Source organism: Protopterus annectens, chromosome 5.part0 (genome assembly GCF_019279795.1).
Source record: "Protopterus annectens isolate FY-2018-M chromosome 5.part0, PAN1.0, whole genome shotgun sequence".
Classification (NCBI taxonomy): domain Eukaryota; kingdom Metazoa; phylum Chordata; order Ceratodontiformes; family Protopteridae; genus Protopterus; species Protopterus annectens.
In genome coordinates, this window is record NC_056735.1 from 170,722,580 (window position 1) to 170,742,308 (window position 19,729).

The window sequence follows — 19,729 nt, forward strand, 5'->3', positions numbered from 1 at the left end:
CTAAATTACACAAGGACGCATACAATCCCCCTGGTCGTCCTATTGTTGCAGCTACTCAGTATTTTTTACAAAATGTAGGAGAAGTCATACACAAGTATTTATTGTCATATGTACAAAAATTAGATTCTTATATTAAGAATTCTTTTGATTTTATTAATAAAATTTCACATATATACTGGACTCAAGATATGTTTTGGGTTACTGTGGACGTGGTTAGTTTGTATACCAATATTAATCATCAGTATGGGATGCAAGCTTTAAATTATTTTTTGGGTGATAGTCCTGTCTCCCATTATATATTAGATTTAACTCATTTTTGTTTATTAAATAACTTCTTTAGTTTTAACGAAGTTATTTATCATCAATTAAAAGGAACTGCAATTGGGGCACCTTTTGCCCCCATGTATGCCAATATTTTTATGGCTAAGTTTGAAATAGATTACATCTATAATAATAATTTTGTACAGAATCATGTGATGTTATACTATCGTTATAGTGACAATTTAATGTTTTTGTGTCATGGGGGTTATGAATTGTTTTCTCATTTTGTTTCTGATCTTAATAATAATAAATATGGCATTAAGTTTGATGGTTTACAAGTAGGAACAAAAATTAACTTTTTAGATATTACTTTAATGGGAAGAGAAGGTGACCACATCTTCACCTCCGTTCATCAAAAATTTGATGACGGGAATCAATATTTATTTGCTATTAGCTGTCATCCTCCACACACTATTGATTCCTTACCCTATGGGAAACTAGTTAGACTCTCTAGATTATGTAATGATTCTCAAGATTTATAAAGACAGATTAATAAACTTATCAATGTATTCTTACATAGAGGGTATAAAATAGAATCTATTTTACAATCCATTAATAAATTAATAACAGCTACTAAGGCACATGGGGTGTTAAGTACACATTTTAGACAACTTAATAAAGTGAAGCAGGATGACATTTATTATGTTACGGTTTATAATCTACTAAGTAAGAAAATTTGGAACCTAGTTAAATATTATTGGAATTTTTAACAAATTATAAGGTTTTCAGAAAATTGCTTCCTGTGAGTCCAAAAATTGCTTATAAAAGAGGACAAAACTTAGGAGATTTTCTTATTAGAGCTTATTATATAAGCCCTGTTGAAATACTATATTCCTCATCAGCAGTTTTTGGTACTATACCTTGTCATACTTGCAATGCATGTCCGTATATTAGATTAACTTTTAATAAATAAAATAATAAAATGTTTACACCTAATAAATGTTTTTCCTGCTGTACATCGGGGGTTATTTATTGTCTCAAATGCCCCTGCAATCTTTTTTATATAGGGGAAACTAAAAGGAAATTTAGGATCAGATTGCAGGAGCACATTAGAGACATAAGAAAAGGAACAACAGCAAGTTCAGTTGCTTTACATTTTTTAGAAATTCATAATAGTAACCCAGATGTACTCCAGGCTACTATTTTAGAGGAAATTTTTGTTAAAAAAGGGGATTATAAATTGTTAAAAAATATGTTGCTGTATAAAGAATCTATTTTTATATTAAAATATAATACATTAGTACCTAATGGTTTAAATGTTGAAATTGGAAATATTTATTATAAATGTATTTATATGTTTGTATTTTCAGCTTGTTAGTATTGGTTTTGTGGAGTGAGTGGAGTCTCTTTAAATATTATGTTAATTAATAGTTTAATTGATTGGTTTCTTGTCCGTTTGTATAAAAGGGAATGATTTTTTACCATGAATTATGTGCTCACTGAAGGCTGTGGTGGCCGAGGCGCTAAGACATTTTTATGGAATAAATTTTGCTACGTGGAATTCTGGTTGTTTGTTCATCAATATAAATTTTACCTTCACCTACAAGCAAATACACCACATAGGTTGTAGAAGATAGAGAAGGAAAGATAAACTGTAGAGTGACAGTGGGATGGCGGGAGGGTAAACTGGACTGCAACAGTGAATACACTCGAGGTAAGTGTACACAACTGTACTATGTTCTTCGTGTTTCACTGTTGCAGTCATTACATTTTGGTAGAATCCCAAAGCTATGGTTGGGAGGATGGAGCTAAACAGCATTAGGTGCGGCTATAAGGCCCTGCAGCACTGCAGTGGTAAAGCCTGCCCTGGACTTAGAGTAGATAGGCAAATGGTAATGCTTTGTAAAGGTGTGAACAAAACTCCAAGTAGCAGCCTCTAGAATGTCTTTGGTTGGTACTCCTCTGAGAAACTCTGCTGAAGTAGCTGCAGCTCTGGTGGAATGAGACCTAATGTCCTTGGGCACAGGTTTACCATGGTGTCAGTAGCAGAAACGGACGCAGTGGCTTATCCACTTTGAAACTGTCTACTTTGAAATAGCCTTTCCTTCTGATCTTGCAGCATATGACACTAGTAATTGCTCAGTTTTTCTTAGAGCTTTAGTCCTGCTCAAGTAGAATCTTAGCTGTCTGTGTACGTCCAAGGAATGCAGAATTCTTTCCCCTTTGTTCTGTGGATTTGGATAAAAAGTTGGCAGATCAATTGTTTGGTTAAGAGCCACACTGGAAACCACCTTAGGCATAAAAGTAGGATTTGTCCTCAGAGACACCCTGTCTGGGTAAAATATGATAAAAGGCTCTACAGCCATGAGGGCCTGTAGCTCTGAAACTCTTCTTGCTGAAGTAATTGCTAGTAGCAGAGCTGTCTTCCATGATAAGAACTTTATATCAGCGGTAGCAGCTGGTTCAAATAGAGACAGGGTGAGCTTTTCCAACACATAATTGACGTCCCATGCAGGTAATGGTGAACTTCTAGGAGGCCTTACATTTTTGGCTCCTCTAAGATACTGCTTTAGTAAAGGATGAGAAAAGATTGGTGGCTCTGTATTGTAATGATCTGAAATGGCAGAGGCATGGATTTTGATTGCTGAGAAAGATAGGCCTTTGTCAAGCATCTCAGTTAAGTATTGTAATATCGGAGGAATATGTGGTTCTGCTGTATCAGTTCCTTGTGCTTGATTCCATGCACAGAATCTCTTCCATTTGTCAGCTTATGATTTTCTAGTACTAGTCCTTCTGGCTTCCAAAATGACATCCATCACAGCTTTACTTAGAGGTGCCATTTGTATGATTATATGATTAGCCATGCTGCCAGGTTCAGAGTCTGTAGGTGATTGTGCAAGATCTGATTGTTTTGCTGGGACAGTAGTTGTGGTCTTTGAGGAAAGGTCCAAGCTGGGTACTGAGACAAGTTCCTTAGGATTGGGTACCAGTATTGGCGGGGCCAGTCCGGGGCAATTAATATCATCTTTGGCTTCTCTTGTCTGACTTTTAGGAGGACCTTGGGTAGAAGAGGCAGAGGAGGAAAGGCGTAAACTGTGAAGGACAGGGTGTTCGCTTTCCATGCTTGTCTGTGATAAGTCCTTGTACAGAATCTTTTTAATTGATAATTTTGAGGAGAGGCAAATAGATCTATGTCTGGGCTCCCCCATTTATCTGTTATCATGCTGCAGACTTGTGGATTTTGTTTCCACTGTGAGGATCCATAAGGTTTCTGCTTAAATCGTCTGCCAGAGTGTTTTGTTTTTCTGGCAGGAATTGGGCTTGAAGATGAATTTGGTAGGTCAAAGCTGTGTCCCACAGTGCCATGGCTAACCTGCAAAGGGGGTATGAGTGTGTGCCCCCTTGCTTGTTTATATACCACATGACTGTGGTGTTGTCTGTCTTTATCAGTAGTTGTCCTGGATGAAGTAATTCCTTGAAGGCTGTTAGGGCATTTTGAACAGCTAGCATCTCTTTCTGGTTGATATGTAGATGCATTTGTTTTGGTGCCCATAAGCCCTGAATGCATCTTCCTGCCACGTGGGCCCCCCAGGCATAATCTGATGTGTCTGTTGTTAAGGACTGGCTGGCAGGGGGTAGAGAGAAGGGCCATCCCATGTTTTGGTGACAGGCCTTTGCCCACCATAGAATCTCCTGTTGCAGGCAGGGAATGAGAGGAATCATTGTTTCCAGACTGTGTGAATGTTGACTCCATAAACTTTTTAGGTACCATTGAAGTTACCTCATATGCAGTCTTGCATATGGAATCAGTAGGATGCAGGATGCCATGAAGCCCAAAGCCTACAGAGTTTGTCTTGCAGAAGACTGGGTTTTTGTTGCCATCAGTTTAAAGTAGTCAGTTGCCTTTATTTGTCTGGCGTGAGGTAAGCCATCTGGGCAGTTGTATTCAAGCTTGCACCCAGGAATGTTATCTTTTGAGAGTTTACCAGTTGTGATTTCTTTTCATTTATTGTGTACCCTAGTCATGTTAGAAGCCTTTTCACAAATGCCAGGTGTCAAAGGAGAGTGTCCTTGTTCTCTGCTTGAATGAGACAGTCGTCCAAGTAAGGATATATTTGTATAGTTCTTTGTCTGCAAAAGGCAATTACTGGTGCCAGGCACTTTGTAAAGACCCTGGGCGCAGTAGATAAGCCAAAGGGCAGTGCAGAGAATTGGTAATGCATTAAGCCAGCATTGAATCTGAGGTATCTTCTGCACGACTGTCTTACTGGGACATGCAGATATGCCTCTTTTAGGTCTAAAGTCACCAGCCAAGCATTCTTGCCCAGCATGGGCAGAAGCTGCTGCAAAGTCAGCATTTTGAATTTTGGAATGTCCAGGTATGTGTTCAAAGTCGATAAATCCAGTATTGGCCGTCAGGCCTTGTCCTTTCTGGGTACCAAGAACAGTCTTGAGTAAAAACCTTGTCCTTTTTCCTGTTCTGGTACTGTCTGAATGGCCCCCATATCCATGAGGGATGTAACTTGTTTCTGTGCCTCTGCCCATTGTTTTTTTTGGCAGATCTGGCCAACCATTTGCCATTGGCAGAGTGTGGAAATGGAATCTGTATCCCTGTGATATGATGTTTAGTACCCACTTGTCCTGGGTTATTAACTGCCAATTTTGAGCAAAAAGTGCTAATTTTCCCCCTATGGGTGCTGCCAAAAGATAAGTGCTTGGTGCAGGCAGGGGGAAGTCATTGGGATTGCTTTCTGTAGGTTTGCGCTTTATCTACTCCAGACTTGGAGGTGGATGCACCCCATTGCTTTGACCTGTATGGAGTCTTACGCCTGGTACCTGGAACCCTTAGGGTGTCTGGAGTTGCCCCTTTGAGCTCTGTCTGACACAGGAAAGGAACAGTTTTTTGTAGGTCAGTGTCTACTGAATCTTGGTGGCTGCACTTGTAAGAAGTCTTCAACAGTTTGCATAGACATAGCTTTGTCTTCCATTTTCTTTAAAACCCCTTCTGCCTTAATACCAAATAGAGAACCATGCTGTAAAGGTGCATCTAGCAATTTAGCTTTAACATGATCAGGCAAATTCTGTTCCTTTAACCAGGCATGCCTCCTAATCACAGATCCAGTAACTGCGGCCCTGCAGGAGGCCTCTAAAGAATCAAAACCACATTGTATAAGTATGCTTTCCAACTTGTTCAGCTGCATGCAATAACTCCTGCAATTCCTTATTTTCGGTACATTCTGAAATCAACATCATTTTCTGTTTCAGCAATCCCATAACATGTTGTTGGTACTTAAGCATATGAAATTGACAGTTTAAGGCCCCGACTGCCAAGGATGCAGATGTATAAACCTTTTTTCCCCATCTGTCCAGTGCCCTTGAATCTCTGTCAGAGGGGGTAGGATTTTTTGCTGTTGAGGCCTTAACTCCTTTTGGACCCTGTGAAATAGTTTCAGGATCAGCAGTAGGGTTTCTAAATAAAAATTTATGTGAGTCAGGGATCCTGTAATATCTGTCAGGCTTACTGGGAGCTGGAGATAAGGAGTCAGGGGTCAAGCATGACTCCGAAAACACTTCATCCACAATGTCAGGGGGAATGGCCATTTTGTGCTGAGGGAGAAGAAAGAAATCCAGAAATCCCTGAGCCTCTTTTTGCATTCTGAGAAGTCTTAACTCTCCCAGTGAAAATGCTCCCGCAAAGTATGCAAGGTTTCTCCAAATGAATAATCCTCAGGAGGAGATGCCGATGGAATAGACTCCTCAGCATCAGAATCCTCATAGGGAGGTAAAGATAATTCCTGATCAGAAGAGGAATCAGAAGAAATAGAAACCTTCATAATCAGTGTCTTGCCTAGACCTCTTGTCTGGAGGGGGATGGGTACACCTGATCAAGGTAATAAGTCCTTCAGCCATTTTGATCATCTGTTTTTTAGGCATAGAGCCTGTGCACGTGGCTCGGGCGTTATTTTTTTAGTTTTAGAAGTTGCTTTTGCCTTTGATTTTGCAACTGTCATCTGTTTGATATACAAATGTTGAGGTCTGAATACGCCCTCAGAAGCCGGTGCCTGCTCAGCGGCTCAGGACCCATCCGAGGGAGATATATCCGTCGGTCCAATACCTTGAGTATCTTGCGGCATGCCAGACCCCACATGGGTGTCGGTAGAGGCATGCGACTCTAAGGTAGCGGGTATCAGGGGCTGTGAAAGCACCTCAATGAGTACCGGCGAACCGGCGACTGGCTTTGGAGAAGCTTCGTCGTTGGTTTTGGAACTCGACTGCCTTTCTCGGTCCTTTCCTTTGCGTTTTTTTCTGTACTCCGGTAGTCGGATTGCTATCCGACGACATTTCTGGAGAGTTAAATCTGTTTCCAAAATACTTTGATGCAAAAATATACCGACACTTAATAGTGTGTTGGTTAAATCTAGCACAAAACCGACAGCCAGGCAACGTTGTGATCAGGGCCTAGGCAAGGAGTACAGTATAAATGGTAATCCTTATGGGATATTTGCATCCCACAAGTAATACAATTATTAACTTTTTCTGACATCGGTAAATAGCAAGAAAAAAGTTTCCCCAACGGGGTACTTAGCTTTAGTGAAGACTTCGGTTCTGAAACTCAAACTCGAATATTTCAGTAGTCGGCCGACCGGCACTTGCGAAATGCTTCTGCTTTGGGCCCCGCACGGCAAGAAAGACTAAAGAAAATGGCGTCGGCTGCATGTTTTATACCCCTGACGACCTGACGTCATGGAAGAGGAGACAGCAACCGATGCAGGACCCAAGACTTTGGAATTTAGGCCGACTGAGGGCAACCTGTTAGCAGATTACCCTAATGTAATGACTGCAACAGTGAAATATGAAGAACATCAAAAATGCAATTACAGAGTTACACTAATGCAGTTATGCAATAATACAGTAAAAAATAGCATCATTAACTTGTAAAACTAATTATAGCAGAGTTCTAGAATACAGTAACATAAATGCCCATCTTCAGTATGCCTATACACTTACAGAATATTCTCTGTTCTAATCTACAGCTTATTTCCACAAATCTTTACCCAAACGACAATGCATCATCAGTGAATGGAACTCATGCTTAACAACAATAAGCAAGAGTCAAGAGATACCAAAAATATATAAAACATATTTATGCCCTGTTTAATACTAATTACTCTGAATTCTAGAGTTGACTGAAGGGGAAAAAAGACAACTTGACAAAAGATGGTGTGACACTAGATGACAAGTATCATCATGCTTAAATCACAATCTGTGTGGTCATTTGCAGGTATCAAGAAGTAGCTGTGCTGATCATGTGAAAAGAATTAGATCAACTGCAGAAAGCCATTAATGGAATAAGCAGGAAAATAAATGTTACATTCAAAGCAAAACTTTGAAGATGAAGGAACCAGATTTCTTAATTCTTGTGCTTTTCCAATTACCCAAATGGTCGGGGGGGGGTGACAAAAGTAAAAAAAAAATATTTTTGTAAAATATATATATATATATATATATATATATATATATATATATATACAATATATATATACATACACACATACACACACACACACACACACACACACACACACACACTATATGCTTACATTTTTTGTCCTTAACTAACCTACTGCCATATATTTGCGGCCACTAAGCCTGCATTCCACAAGCTCTTAATACGTATGATTTTCAATGGCTCTCCTAAAACTATGAAGTAAAGTTTGCGGCTTATTACAAAAATTCTTTTTAATATGAGCCAAGAAAGTAATTGCAAATCTGACTATAGACATCCATCCTCTGAAATTAAACAACCTCCCTGAACTAAAAATCAAAATACTAAATACTGACTTTTCAAAACCAAGTCTTCTATGTTTTTAGGTCTAGGTCTTAGAAAGTACACATTTGTTTACTAGGTTGATAGGAACAAGTACTTTGCTTCAGGCATGTCAGCAAACAAAAAATGACAGCACTATGAGTAAAACTTGACATACCTGCTTTGAAGGAGGCTGTTCCTGTACTACAGGGTCCAAAGTCATGTACTTCTTCTCCTTAACAACACATAGTACATCATAGAGCACACACATCTCAGTCAATGCACTTCTTACAGTGTTTCTCACAGAATCCCATGGCCAGAGGGAAGGCTGAAACTTCACTAAGCCTGAAAAAAAAAAAAAATCACTGCATGTTTAACAGACACATTTGGAAATTATGATTAGATAATCCAAGGATAAAATTTAAAGCTGACAAACAGATATCAAAAAGCTGTCATTTTTGTTCTACACTGCAAAACTTTGTTCAGTACTAAGACAGACCCCAAAAACAATCATACAGCCTATTTTTTTCTACATTCAACAAAATGAGAAACTGTAGACGATACTCACTGTATTTTCCTTAACAGCTTGTTTCCAAAAGGTAACTCTAGCAGGATATCCAAATCATGGATGTCTCTAAAGGATAAAGAGAATGTGTCTAGATCTAGGGATTTTATTGTCCCCCTTCATTCAGCCCTCATAATTAGTATAATGCCCGCTTTGCAATGCATCTGTCCAGTCACATGAAACAACTGGAGCAGCCACAGTGATACCTTACAAAAAGAATACAAAAGCCTAAACAACATGCCCTACAATGACTGAATCAAAGCCCTGTCACTATACTCGGTATCCGACAGACTGTTAAGAGGTGACCCGTGTTTGGTATACAAGGCATCCTCCGACGCAATACTGATGGACTTACTAGACATCTGCAAACATCAGAAATACTCTGTCTATGGGTCAAAACTTCTTCTGCAGGATAAACACAATGGTTTGGAACGACAGATATTATCTCACAGAGGATGCCACTTTTTGGAACAGATTCACCAGCCACATAAAACTTATCCCTGTCCATATTCAAACACAACTTGGATCTATGGATGGGAAATGGGAAATCTACCTCAAGAATCCCCCCCCCCCCCCTTATTACTAATGGACAAAGACAACTCCTAAATGCTTTAGCCCATGCTTGGATCCTCTGGATTTATCTATGGTTAATGAAACCATTTATTCTCACTAGGGGTAATATATAATTAAACGACCAAGGGATGGGTAAAGCCAATGTAACACTAAATGGGATAGGTTAATTCAAGCATTAAAAGGGAAACTGGCTAGGCTTAAAATGGCCCGCAAAGGCAGCTAGCCTAGTACTTGCCTATGAGCCTATAATCCAGTAGACAGAGGCAGCCTGTAAATGCTTAACCAACCATGTCTAAGCGTACATATACCCCTCAAAAATAACCCTGGGGTATCAAAACTTGCCAGATAACATTTGGGAATAATGACTATGCTTAAAAAGGCTCTCCTGCGATTGTTAGCATAGTAAACATCTAAAAATCTACGATTCTCAAATCTAAGCACAGGTGTTGGCATCTGGCATCAGACTATAAACAGTCTCACCTGGAACTGCCCATGATATCCCTACCTGATGTCTCTTACTAGGGAAAAATTAAGTATCTCCATATTTCTCATCTCCCCACTAACCTCTTACTTCCTTTCCTCGGCCACCGAGTAGACCCTATCTTTGGGTATCAGCAGATGCAACAAAGAACTTATGCAAAATCCCATAATCTCAAGCAAAGGTGCAGATGAATCATGAATCAAGGCACATGGAAAACCCAATGTAAAGAACAGTTGTGCAAAATCTTACCATAACTATAGATGTCCTTCTCTTCTATATGTTGCAGTATTCATAACATGAGGGAGTCTGCCACCTGCTGATTCATACGTCCGGCCAGTATACAAAAGTCTAACACTACTATAGGATACGTACGACGTTGCACACAGTACCGGTCCTATGTCGGTCATAAAATAACGCCAAGTATAAAGCAGACTTCAGCATGTACCAATCCTCAGAACTGAATGCCGGAGGAAAAGCACCAGCCTGAAAAAAGGTGAGGAAACACACAACCAGCACATAGGCAAGCATCAGAGGAAAGATAAGGGGGTGGGGGGATAAGAAAAATGCAACATACAGAACAGGAGGACATCTATAGAAATGGTAAGATTTTGCACAACTACTCTATGTCCTTCTATTCATATGTTGCATGACATGAGAGAGAATACCAAAGTTCAAGCAGAAGAAGAATTGGATGGAGGAGCAGTAGCACTCTCTACAAACACCTACCAAACAGCCCTTGCAAAACCAGCTATAGACCTGGAAATGCCATCCAACTTAGTGTTTTGTGAAAGTGTGCAGAGAAGACCAGGTAGCTGCTTCTAATATAGAGCAGGTGTCTAGACCTTTGAAAAAGCACCAGAAGAGGACACAGCGCTGGTGGAACATGCCCTAACTGGGGAAGCAAAAATGTTTCCATGGGAAACACAGCAAAAGGAAATGGTTTTGGAAATCCAAGTGGCAATAGTCTGCTTAGAAACAGGCCTGCCCAGAACTCTAGGGTGATAGGAAATAAAAACACTATCAGATTTCCTAATAGGCTTGGTTTTTAACCAAATAAAATCTGAGCTGTCTATGCACATCCAAGATGTGCAAAATCCTCTCATTAGAGGACTGACGAGAAGGGGAAAAAGGTGGGAAGATGAATGGACTGACTGAGTGACAAGTCACTCACCACCTTGAGCATAAAAGAGGGGTTACTGCGTAAGGAATCCCCTGTCCTTGTGGAAAACAGTAAAAGGAAATGAAGCCATCAGTGCCTGAAGTTCTGATACCCTTATAGCCGAGGTGATGGCCACAAGAAGGAACTGTTTTCCAGGTGCAGTGCTGTACAGAATTAGAGCTTGCTGGTTCAAAAGGAGCCAGGGTAAATTTTCCTAGAAAAAAATTTAGATCTCAAGGAGGAGGACCTGGTTTCCTCAGTGGTCTAATATGCAGGAAGCCTTTCAGGAAAAGTTTAACTTCCAGTCTTAAGGCCAAGTGGGGAGTCATAGGCAGACAAGCCAGATTGCAGAAAGATGAGCTTTTAAAGAGTATGACAACCAACTCTTCAATAATTCACACAGGTAAGACAGAACCACTGGAATATCCACAACCAGTGGTCGCAGGTCCTTAGAAAGACACCACATGGAAAACCTTTTCCATTTGGAATATAGGATTTGCTAGTACTGGGTTTTCTGGCCTCCTGCAGAATCTGCAACATGACCTCAGAAAAAAAATGGTATCTGAATGGAATCAAAACAAGGGTCAGTTGCAGGGTTGACATCTGTGGGTGAATTAGAGATCCCTTGTACTGTGTGAGTAGATCCACTCTGTGGTAACTTATGATGATCGTCCTTGGCCAAATGCAGAAGAAGGGGGAACCAATGCTGTCCTGGCCAAAAGGGGGTCACCAACGTGATTTCTGGTTGCTCCTGTTGGATCTTCAACAGGACCTTTTGGAGAAGTAGGAAGGGGGGGAATGTATAGAGAAACATCCCCTTCCAAGAAAAGGACAGGGTATCCACCTTCCATGCCAGAGGATTGGGAACTCTGGCACTAAACTTTGGAAGTTGTCTGTTCATGGGGGAGGTGAAGAGATCCACCTGAGGTGTACCACACTGATGGACAATGTCCAGAAACACACCCCTGTGTAACATACACTCATGGGATTGAGTCATGCACCTGCTCAATGTGTCTGCCACAATATTTTATGTGGAAGGAATATACACTGCCTGGACGGAGAGTTGAATCCGAGAGGTTAGCTCTCAAGCCAGGATAGCCAGTCTGCACAGGAGATGAGACTTGGTCCCTCCTGTTTGTTGACATACCAAAGGACTGTGGTGTTGGCTGTGAACCACATCAAGGTGCCTGGAAGAAGAAAAGGTTTGAAGACTTGTAGAGCAAAAATAAGGGCTCTCACCTCTTTGACATTTGTGTTCCCTCTTTTGGGAAGGGGACCACATGTCTTTTACCTTCCAAGAAGCCAGGGTTGCTCCCCATCCCAAGTCTGAAGCATGTGTGTACAGCTCCTGAGTAGGAAGGGGTGGTCGTAATGGTAAGCCTGGATTCAAGGTAACCTGCTGAAACCACCAGTTCAGTTTCTTTTGCAAGCAGGGGAGAAGGTATATCACAAACTCCAATGGATGAGAGTGTTGCGCCCAAAATGACCTGAAGTACCACTGGAGTTTCCTCATGTGCATTTTGACTAGTGGTAACATGGGAATAGTGGATGCCATGAAGCCCAAGAGGTGGAGAAACTCCCTGCCAGTCAGGGATGGAAAGGCCAAGAGAGCCTGGAAGAACGTAGTAATAGACAGAACCTTTTTGGGGTTAGGAAGCCCACATCCTGTCTGTTTGGATTCTGCATCCTAGAAAGACATGGACTTGTGAAGGAAACAGGGTAGAATTTTGGTAGTGGACAGTGACACCTAGACCCTCCAACAGAGACAATGTGAAGAGCAGATTCCCTTGAAGGGTGTCTGGAAAATAAGCCTGGAGAATAAGATCATCCAGGTAGAGGAACATTTGAATACCCCTTAGTCTACAAAAGGCTAGAACAGCAGCAAAGCACTTTGTGAAAACCTTTGGCACTGTAAACAATCCAAAAAGCAAGGCAGAGAATTGAAAATGTGAGGAAGCAATAGCAAAACGAAGACACTTCCTGAACCGAGGGTGAATGAGAATGTGCAGGAAAGCATCCTTGATGTCCTGATACACCATGTTGGCCTGAGGCAGGATGAGGGGAAGAACAGTGTGGAAGGATAGCATGCGAAAGGTGGGAACCTCCAGGAAGGTATTTAGGTAGGATAAGTCTAGGGTGGGCCTCCAAGGACCATCCTTCCTGGAAACTAGGAACATTCCGGAGTAGAACCCTTTCCCTATTTGAGAAGGTGGCACCTCCTGAATGATGCCCTGAGGGAGAAAACTGAAAATGACTTGGGGAAAGTAATCCAGCTGTTCTTTTGGGGGTTGAGGTATACCCCTGAAGGAAGGTGGAATTTCCCATACCATTAAGTATCCTTGAAGGATAACGGAAAGGACTCAAGTGTTCTGGATGATCGGTTTCCAAGCAAGGAAAGGTTTAACAAAAGAGAGGTCTGGCCACCAGGGGGTAGGTAGTCACAGGCTACCTGGCTTAGCCAGAAAGGGCTGCTTCTGAGCAGCAGGAGAAGATGTAGAGGACTTGGCTGAAAATTGCTTCCCAGTAACTCTTTTTCCCTTGGAAGACTGAAATCTGGATGGTTTCCTAACAAAATGTGTTTTAGACAGGTAATTCCTCTGGAATCTTGGAACAGGGGACACAGACATGTGTTTTAGGTCTTGCAGCTCTTTGCCCTTTTCTTGCAATTACTTGAAGAGTTCTGCAGCAGATGTACCAAACAATGGCTTGTTGACCGGGAAGCATCCATAATTTTAGGCTTTATATCATCTGGCAAGGGCTGTAATCTGAGCCAAGAGTATCTCCTGAGAACCAACCCAGAAGGAGCATCTCCGGCTGATGTCGCCATTGCATCATAGCTACACTTAATAGAATGACGTGTAATCTTACCAGAAGAGCTCTGCATGGAGGATAACTGAGCTTTTGTAGGAGAATCTGATCGCTCTAAAATTAAAGAGAAGGGCTAAGGAATATTTAGCAATATGGATCTGGTAGTTTATGGCCCTAAACGCCAGAGTTGCACAAGTATAAACTTTCTTCCCCAACCTCTCCATAACTTTACTCTCCTTGTTTGATGGGAGAAGGGAAGTGGAGGGCAATACCTTGGATGCCTTATTAGCAGACACCAAAATTGTTGCAGGGTCTGCAGAGGGACACAAACTGGAATTTGGAATCCTCTGACACCTTATAAAACCTGTTTGGCCTTTTAGTGGCAGGAGGTTGGGAGTCAAGGCACTGCAGGCTGCTGAGAAAGCATCTAAAAATGCTGGCAGTACAGGGGGTATGGCAGACGGGGAAGGGGAATCCATCTGCAGAAGGTCATAATACCTTTTTTGAATGTCTGACACCTGTGAACAATCCCATTTGAAGAACTCCCTCATTTTAACAATGGGTTCCTCAAAGGAAATATCATCTCCTGGAGAATATGTGCCATTTGACTCTTCTTCTGGGGAAGCATTTCCTAAGGGTGATGAAATTTGAGCAGAATATGCCAAAGACTCATCCCCAGAGGAATAATCATCCTCTGATGAAATCTCCAGACAAATCCTCTTGTGTGGAGAAGCAAGAGAAAGGGAGGTAGAAGGGAGAGAGAGAGAGACCAGAAGAGTGTCTCAGGGCCATGAAGGCATTAAAGAGCTCCTGGGAGAAGGTTTGCCAATCTGCAGGCTGTTCTTGGGAAACAGGAGAAGCATGCTTGGTTTTCAGCTTCTTCTTCTGTAGAACATCCATGAGGTGGAAGGACGAGGGGCCTGACACTGGCCTGCACTCTAAAATATTGGTAGGGACATCTTCACGAACAATGATTTGAGGGATGCCACGCAGGTCTTCAGTAACAATGAGCCTGGGTTCCCCCTTACCTCCGAAACAGATGCCTGAGTATCCCCATAGGATGTGCTAGCAGGACCCTTCATGGCCACCACACTGGTACCTGTGGAAGGTTCGTCTACCGACTCCGAAACATCTCCAGGCCAACATCAGCCTTGGCAGAGACTTCTAGAATTGGAGGAGCAGCGGGTAAGTCAAGCTTACATTTTTTCATAGGTGTTTACTAGGCTAACAACCACAAGGGCCTTTTTAAGCCTAGCCATGTCTCTGACAAGTTCTGATACCCTTGATAAGTGTAAACATGACCCTGGAAGATGAACCACTTACAGGTTTATCTTCTTGGCCTTTTTAATCAATGTCTCACCTGAAGGACCCGACGTAGCTTCCATATCGTGTGCTAGGCACTTAAGGCGCTGGTTTGCTAGGTACAAATTAAGGGAAGCTAAACAACTATGCAGGGTCTTAGGAACAAAGGCCTTGCAAATTGAGCAAGTAGTATGGTCACGGTTAGGGTCTAGGCAAACAGACAAAGGTCATGGAGGTCTTTACATGGAATCTGCCTTCAACACTGACACCTTCCTAGTCAACATGCAACCTTAACAACAACAGCAGCACACAAAGCAATAAGAAAACCCCCAACAGGGCACTTACCTGATCAGAACCCACAACCTCTCTGAAGAGCAATGAACAGAGAAGACGATCTGACTGCTGGCAGAAAAGTTCTGAGGACTGGTACATGCTGACATCCACTTTATACCGGACGTCCTTTTATGACCGAGTTAGTACTGCGACATCGCACATACTCTACAGTAGTGTTAGATTTTTATATACTGTCCAGATGTACAAGTCATCCAGTGGTGGACTACCTCATGTTATGAATACTACAACACATGAATAGAAGGACCTCTATTATTACACACAATCATGACCATCAATCATTGGACTGAACACCTAATACAGTTCTTCTCCTGGAGTATCTCTTGCAGTGATCCAAATCAGGACAACTCCAAGAAGTGCTCAAAGCCAAGAGGCAGAAGAAAAATCTACTAGAAGATAACCATAACAAGACCAAACGGATTTCCATCAAGATATCCCATAGTACACACCTGTTCAAAGGAAGTTCCCACTGAAGAAATTTTTACCAAGCGTATAAAGCTTGATAAATGTCTCTACATTACATTAGGCTGCATAAAAATGTTGCTTATATGGCTACAGCTCTAATCGTGGGAGGTTTTAAGGAAAAGTCCACCTCCCCTTGCAGTTTAACTCAATCCCAAGGTTTCTTTTCTCCTTGCAATCTGGTTCCAATATCGTTTAGTAATTACAAACCAGCCTGTATTTCACAACATTTTCCATGTCTTGTCTTGGAATCAAAGGAAGAGAAAGTCTACCCACTTTTTTAATGCTTAAAGTGATTTGTTCATTAAAAAAAAAAAACGGATCTAGCCACCATTATATATGGTGCAGCAAGTGATGAACAGCATTTTCACCCCACTGAGGAATGTTTAAGGCACTCCTTTTCCTTCAGTAGCTTTTAAAATGTGCTGTTTCCTCCAAGATTGTGCTACCAAGGATAACTACTAAAACTTTAACCTCAGTGATATCAACTTGGGGGAAGGCATAAGCTGCAATCATAGACATTAATGGATGCATCACACTCCATATGCAGACACGTATCCATTAAAGTCTACAGATGCACCTTATATTATCCATAAGTTGATTTCACTTAGGGATACAGTAAATTCATTTGGGCTGTGGTTTAACAAAAAAAAAAAGTTTACCACATTTATTTTATTAAAATGACTCAAATAAAAAGGAATGTACTTAACACAGGTGCATTGCAGCACTTAACTCCCTAAATGCAACAATATATTAATTAACTTGAACAAATTGCTTTAACCTCTAGTGTTCTTTGGTAGATGAATTTGTCTCCGTCTGCAAGACAAACAATATACATGGGAAAATGTGCAGTCTTGCCTGTAGGTACAACCTACAGTCTTTCATAGGCAGTCCTCAGTCTTGCTGATACTATCATCCCTTTCCACTTACCTTCTGCTTGTGTTACATATATGAGCCTCAACTGTGAAGCTTTAAAATAACCACTGAACTTAAGTAATCCTAAAGCAACTTGTTCAAACAGGAGGATCAACTTATCTCAACTAATTCCTGCCCTCTTTCCTTCTCAAATAAAGTCCTTTAACACTTATTGTCCACAATTTCTCCTCTGGTTGATAAAAATATGCCTGACCTTTACATAAAACTAAAGGGACTAAACATTTTCGCTTATCTTACTATCCATAATCAAGAGCTTCCAGTTACTCGGCTTTTGTATTATCTTTTATTTAGTTTCTTCCCACATAACTTTAGCTGCCACAAAAAAATCTTTAATTCATGCACATAAATACTTCATCTTACCATGTCAATCACTGAACCAATTCATATGCAGGTACACAGTTGACTAATAGGGCCTTTATTTTGTTTAATCTTCATTAACTGTATATCCTGAAAAGATTTGAAATTTTCTCAAAATGTTCCACACCACCAATGTGTCCTTTTCTGGATTTATCATCAAGTACAAAATAGTATCATCTGATCATCCGGAAATACAGCTAACTGTACTCAGTTACCATGCTGTTTATACCCTTGAATTTGTGAGACCCTTATTTTCTTTGCCAATGGTTCTAAAACAAAAACAAAAACAAAAACAAAGGGGAAAGAGCACACCTCTGTCTGGTTTTTATGTTCAATTATATAATGACCCCCCCCCCATTAAATATTCAAAAATGTGCACGCTGATTGGTCAGCGTGCACGTTGTAAATCAGAATTATAGTAATGGAAAAAGGTCCGGTCGCCCGGACTTTTTCCATTACTATAACTCTTTTTTTTTTTTACAGCAACGGAAAATGCAAGATCTCCGTTGCTTCACACTGTCTCGTCTCCATTGCTTTTTTTAAAGCTGTCTCACTATGTTAAACTCATTTAACATATTGAAACAATTTTTAAAAAGCAACGGAGATCTTTCTTTCGCCGTTGCTTTTTTCAAAACTGTCTTGCTATGTTAAATGGGTTTAACATAGCGAGACAGCTCTAAAAAAGCAACGGATATTCTCCGTTGCTTTTTTTAAAGCTGTCTCGCTGTGTTAAACTCATTTAACATAGCGAAACAGTTTTTAAAAAGCAACGGAGATCTTGCTTTCTCCGTTGCTTTTGCCCACAGCTCTGATGTACTGCGTAGGCATGCGCAGTACATCAGAACTGCCGCAGAATACCAGACAGCTCCGGAAGGGCAGCAAGGAGGCATTATACAATGCCATTATTTAAGAAAAGTAATTATTTTTTTTTCTTAAATAATGTCATTGTATAATAGCAATAACCCACTTCTGGGTGTGGGTAATGCTGGATTTACCCACGGTTGGCTTTGTTTGGTCACTCGCAACCGTGGGTAAATCCAGCATTACCCACACCCAGGCGTGGGTTATTGCTATAATATATCCTTCCCACCTTAATTCTAACCACAGAGCCTTCACATATTGTCTCCTAATTAAGTCTATCTTATTTTATCAAAGAATGGAAATGATTCCCTCACCCTACATATCAAATCTCAGCTGACTCTACTGAATACTTTTTCTGCATCAAGACCAAGCAACAAGAGGAATTTTCTTACATCCTGCTTCCCTCTGGATCACCATTGTTCTGCTAATGTTGTCAAATGTTTACCTCTCACCCACAAAACCACAATGATCCGTATCTATGAATGTTGGCAAATCCTTTGTGATCATCTTAGGTACTATAAACAAACACTTTAGCATCATGGTTTGAAATTGAAATGGCTCTATATGAAGCTTAGTCTGAAGGCTTGTTAGGCAATACAGCCACCACAGCTTTCTTCCAAGATGCTGGCATTTCCACACCTTTTAAAATTTTCTTGCTATTTAACACTTTCTTACCCCCTAACTTCTAAACTTCCACAGGAATACCATCTGCTCCTGGAGACTTCCCTGTTGATTGATTACACATCACCATTTTTGTTTCATCTCCTACTATCTTAAGTATTAACTGTTGAGCCTTATCATCCTCTAAACTTGCCATTATTAGGTGTCAATAAAGATTTTAATGTGTGTCTTTTCCTGGTTTCCATATTCCTCTGCTTTTCAAACAATTTCCAAATTATCTTTAATACCTCTATTGAATCCCTGGTCATCTTTCTTGCCCTATGCTCCCTAAGTTTGGCAACAACCCTTTCTACCAAATCATTATGCGAATTTGTGAGTGTGTGTTTGCGCACGCGCACACGCTCTGGAGTTATCAAAATATAGTTGCTTAACAGCAATATCGAAATACTCCCTTATTCTTCATTTAGGACTCTGCAGTTGCTCCTCCTCTTGTTCTGTGTGATTCCTCTTATTTTGCAATGCTTTAACCTGTGTCAGCTCCTCTAAATATTTCCCATTATTTCTTTCTCATCGCTCTCTCTATTTTAATTCTACCCTATTTTAAACTCCATTTTCATTTTATCCATTCTAAAGAAATGTTTCTCTTCCCTAACAACTCTTAAATAATATCCACTACCATTTCTTAATTTCCTTTCTTTTCAACAGGCAAATAGGAAAGTGTCGAAGTCTCCTTTTTACTCCATTAGCCTGCATCTTTACCTTAATTTTTAATCCGTACATAAGCTGACATAATTATTGGCCATGTCAAAGTTTTCAATTAAATACACATGCTCCTGAGAAATATAATCTATAACCAGTCTAGTCCAGTTAATATACCTTGGAATTCTGTTTGACTTCCTATTACTGAATTTGTATCTCCCATATCAAATAATCTCATATATTTATTAATGTATTAAAATTTGATAACCAGGAAAGTCCAAATGGGTAGGATCCCATTTTCAGCTGAGGCCCAGGGAGAAAAGTTCCCAAGTATTACAAAACATTGTAAGAACAATAATTTTACAACAACTACAGTTCAAATAATTATACCAAATTAGACACAATATGAAGGCATTGGTTAAGAGCAGACAAGTTATATGATAATGATTTAATAGTTTGAGAAATTGTAGCCAGTTTATACAGAAA

At 40.5% G+C, this 19,729-nt stretch overlaps 1 protein-coding gene across 1 annotated transcript in view; it reads right to left on the reverse strand.

Annotated features, from left to right (window-relative positions):
• MED17 (mediator complex subunit 17) overlaps positions 1–19,729 on the reverse strand; it is a 717,849-nt gene that overhangs the window by 645,333 nt on the left and 52,787 nt on the right. Inside the window, exon 2 of the mRNA XM_044072197.1 lies at positions 8,247–8,413. Coding sequence (XP_043928132.1) covers positions 8,247–8,413 — 167 coding nt within the window. The remainder of the gene's footprint in view (positions 1–8,246; positions 8,414–19,729) is intronic.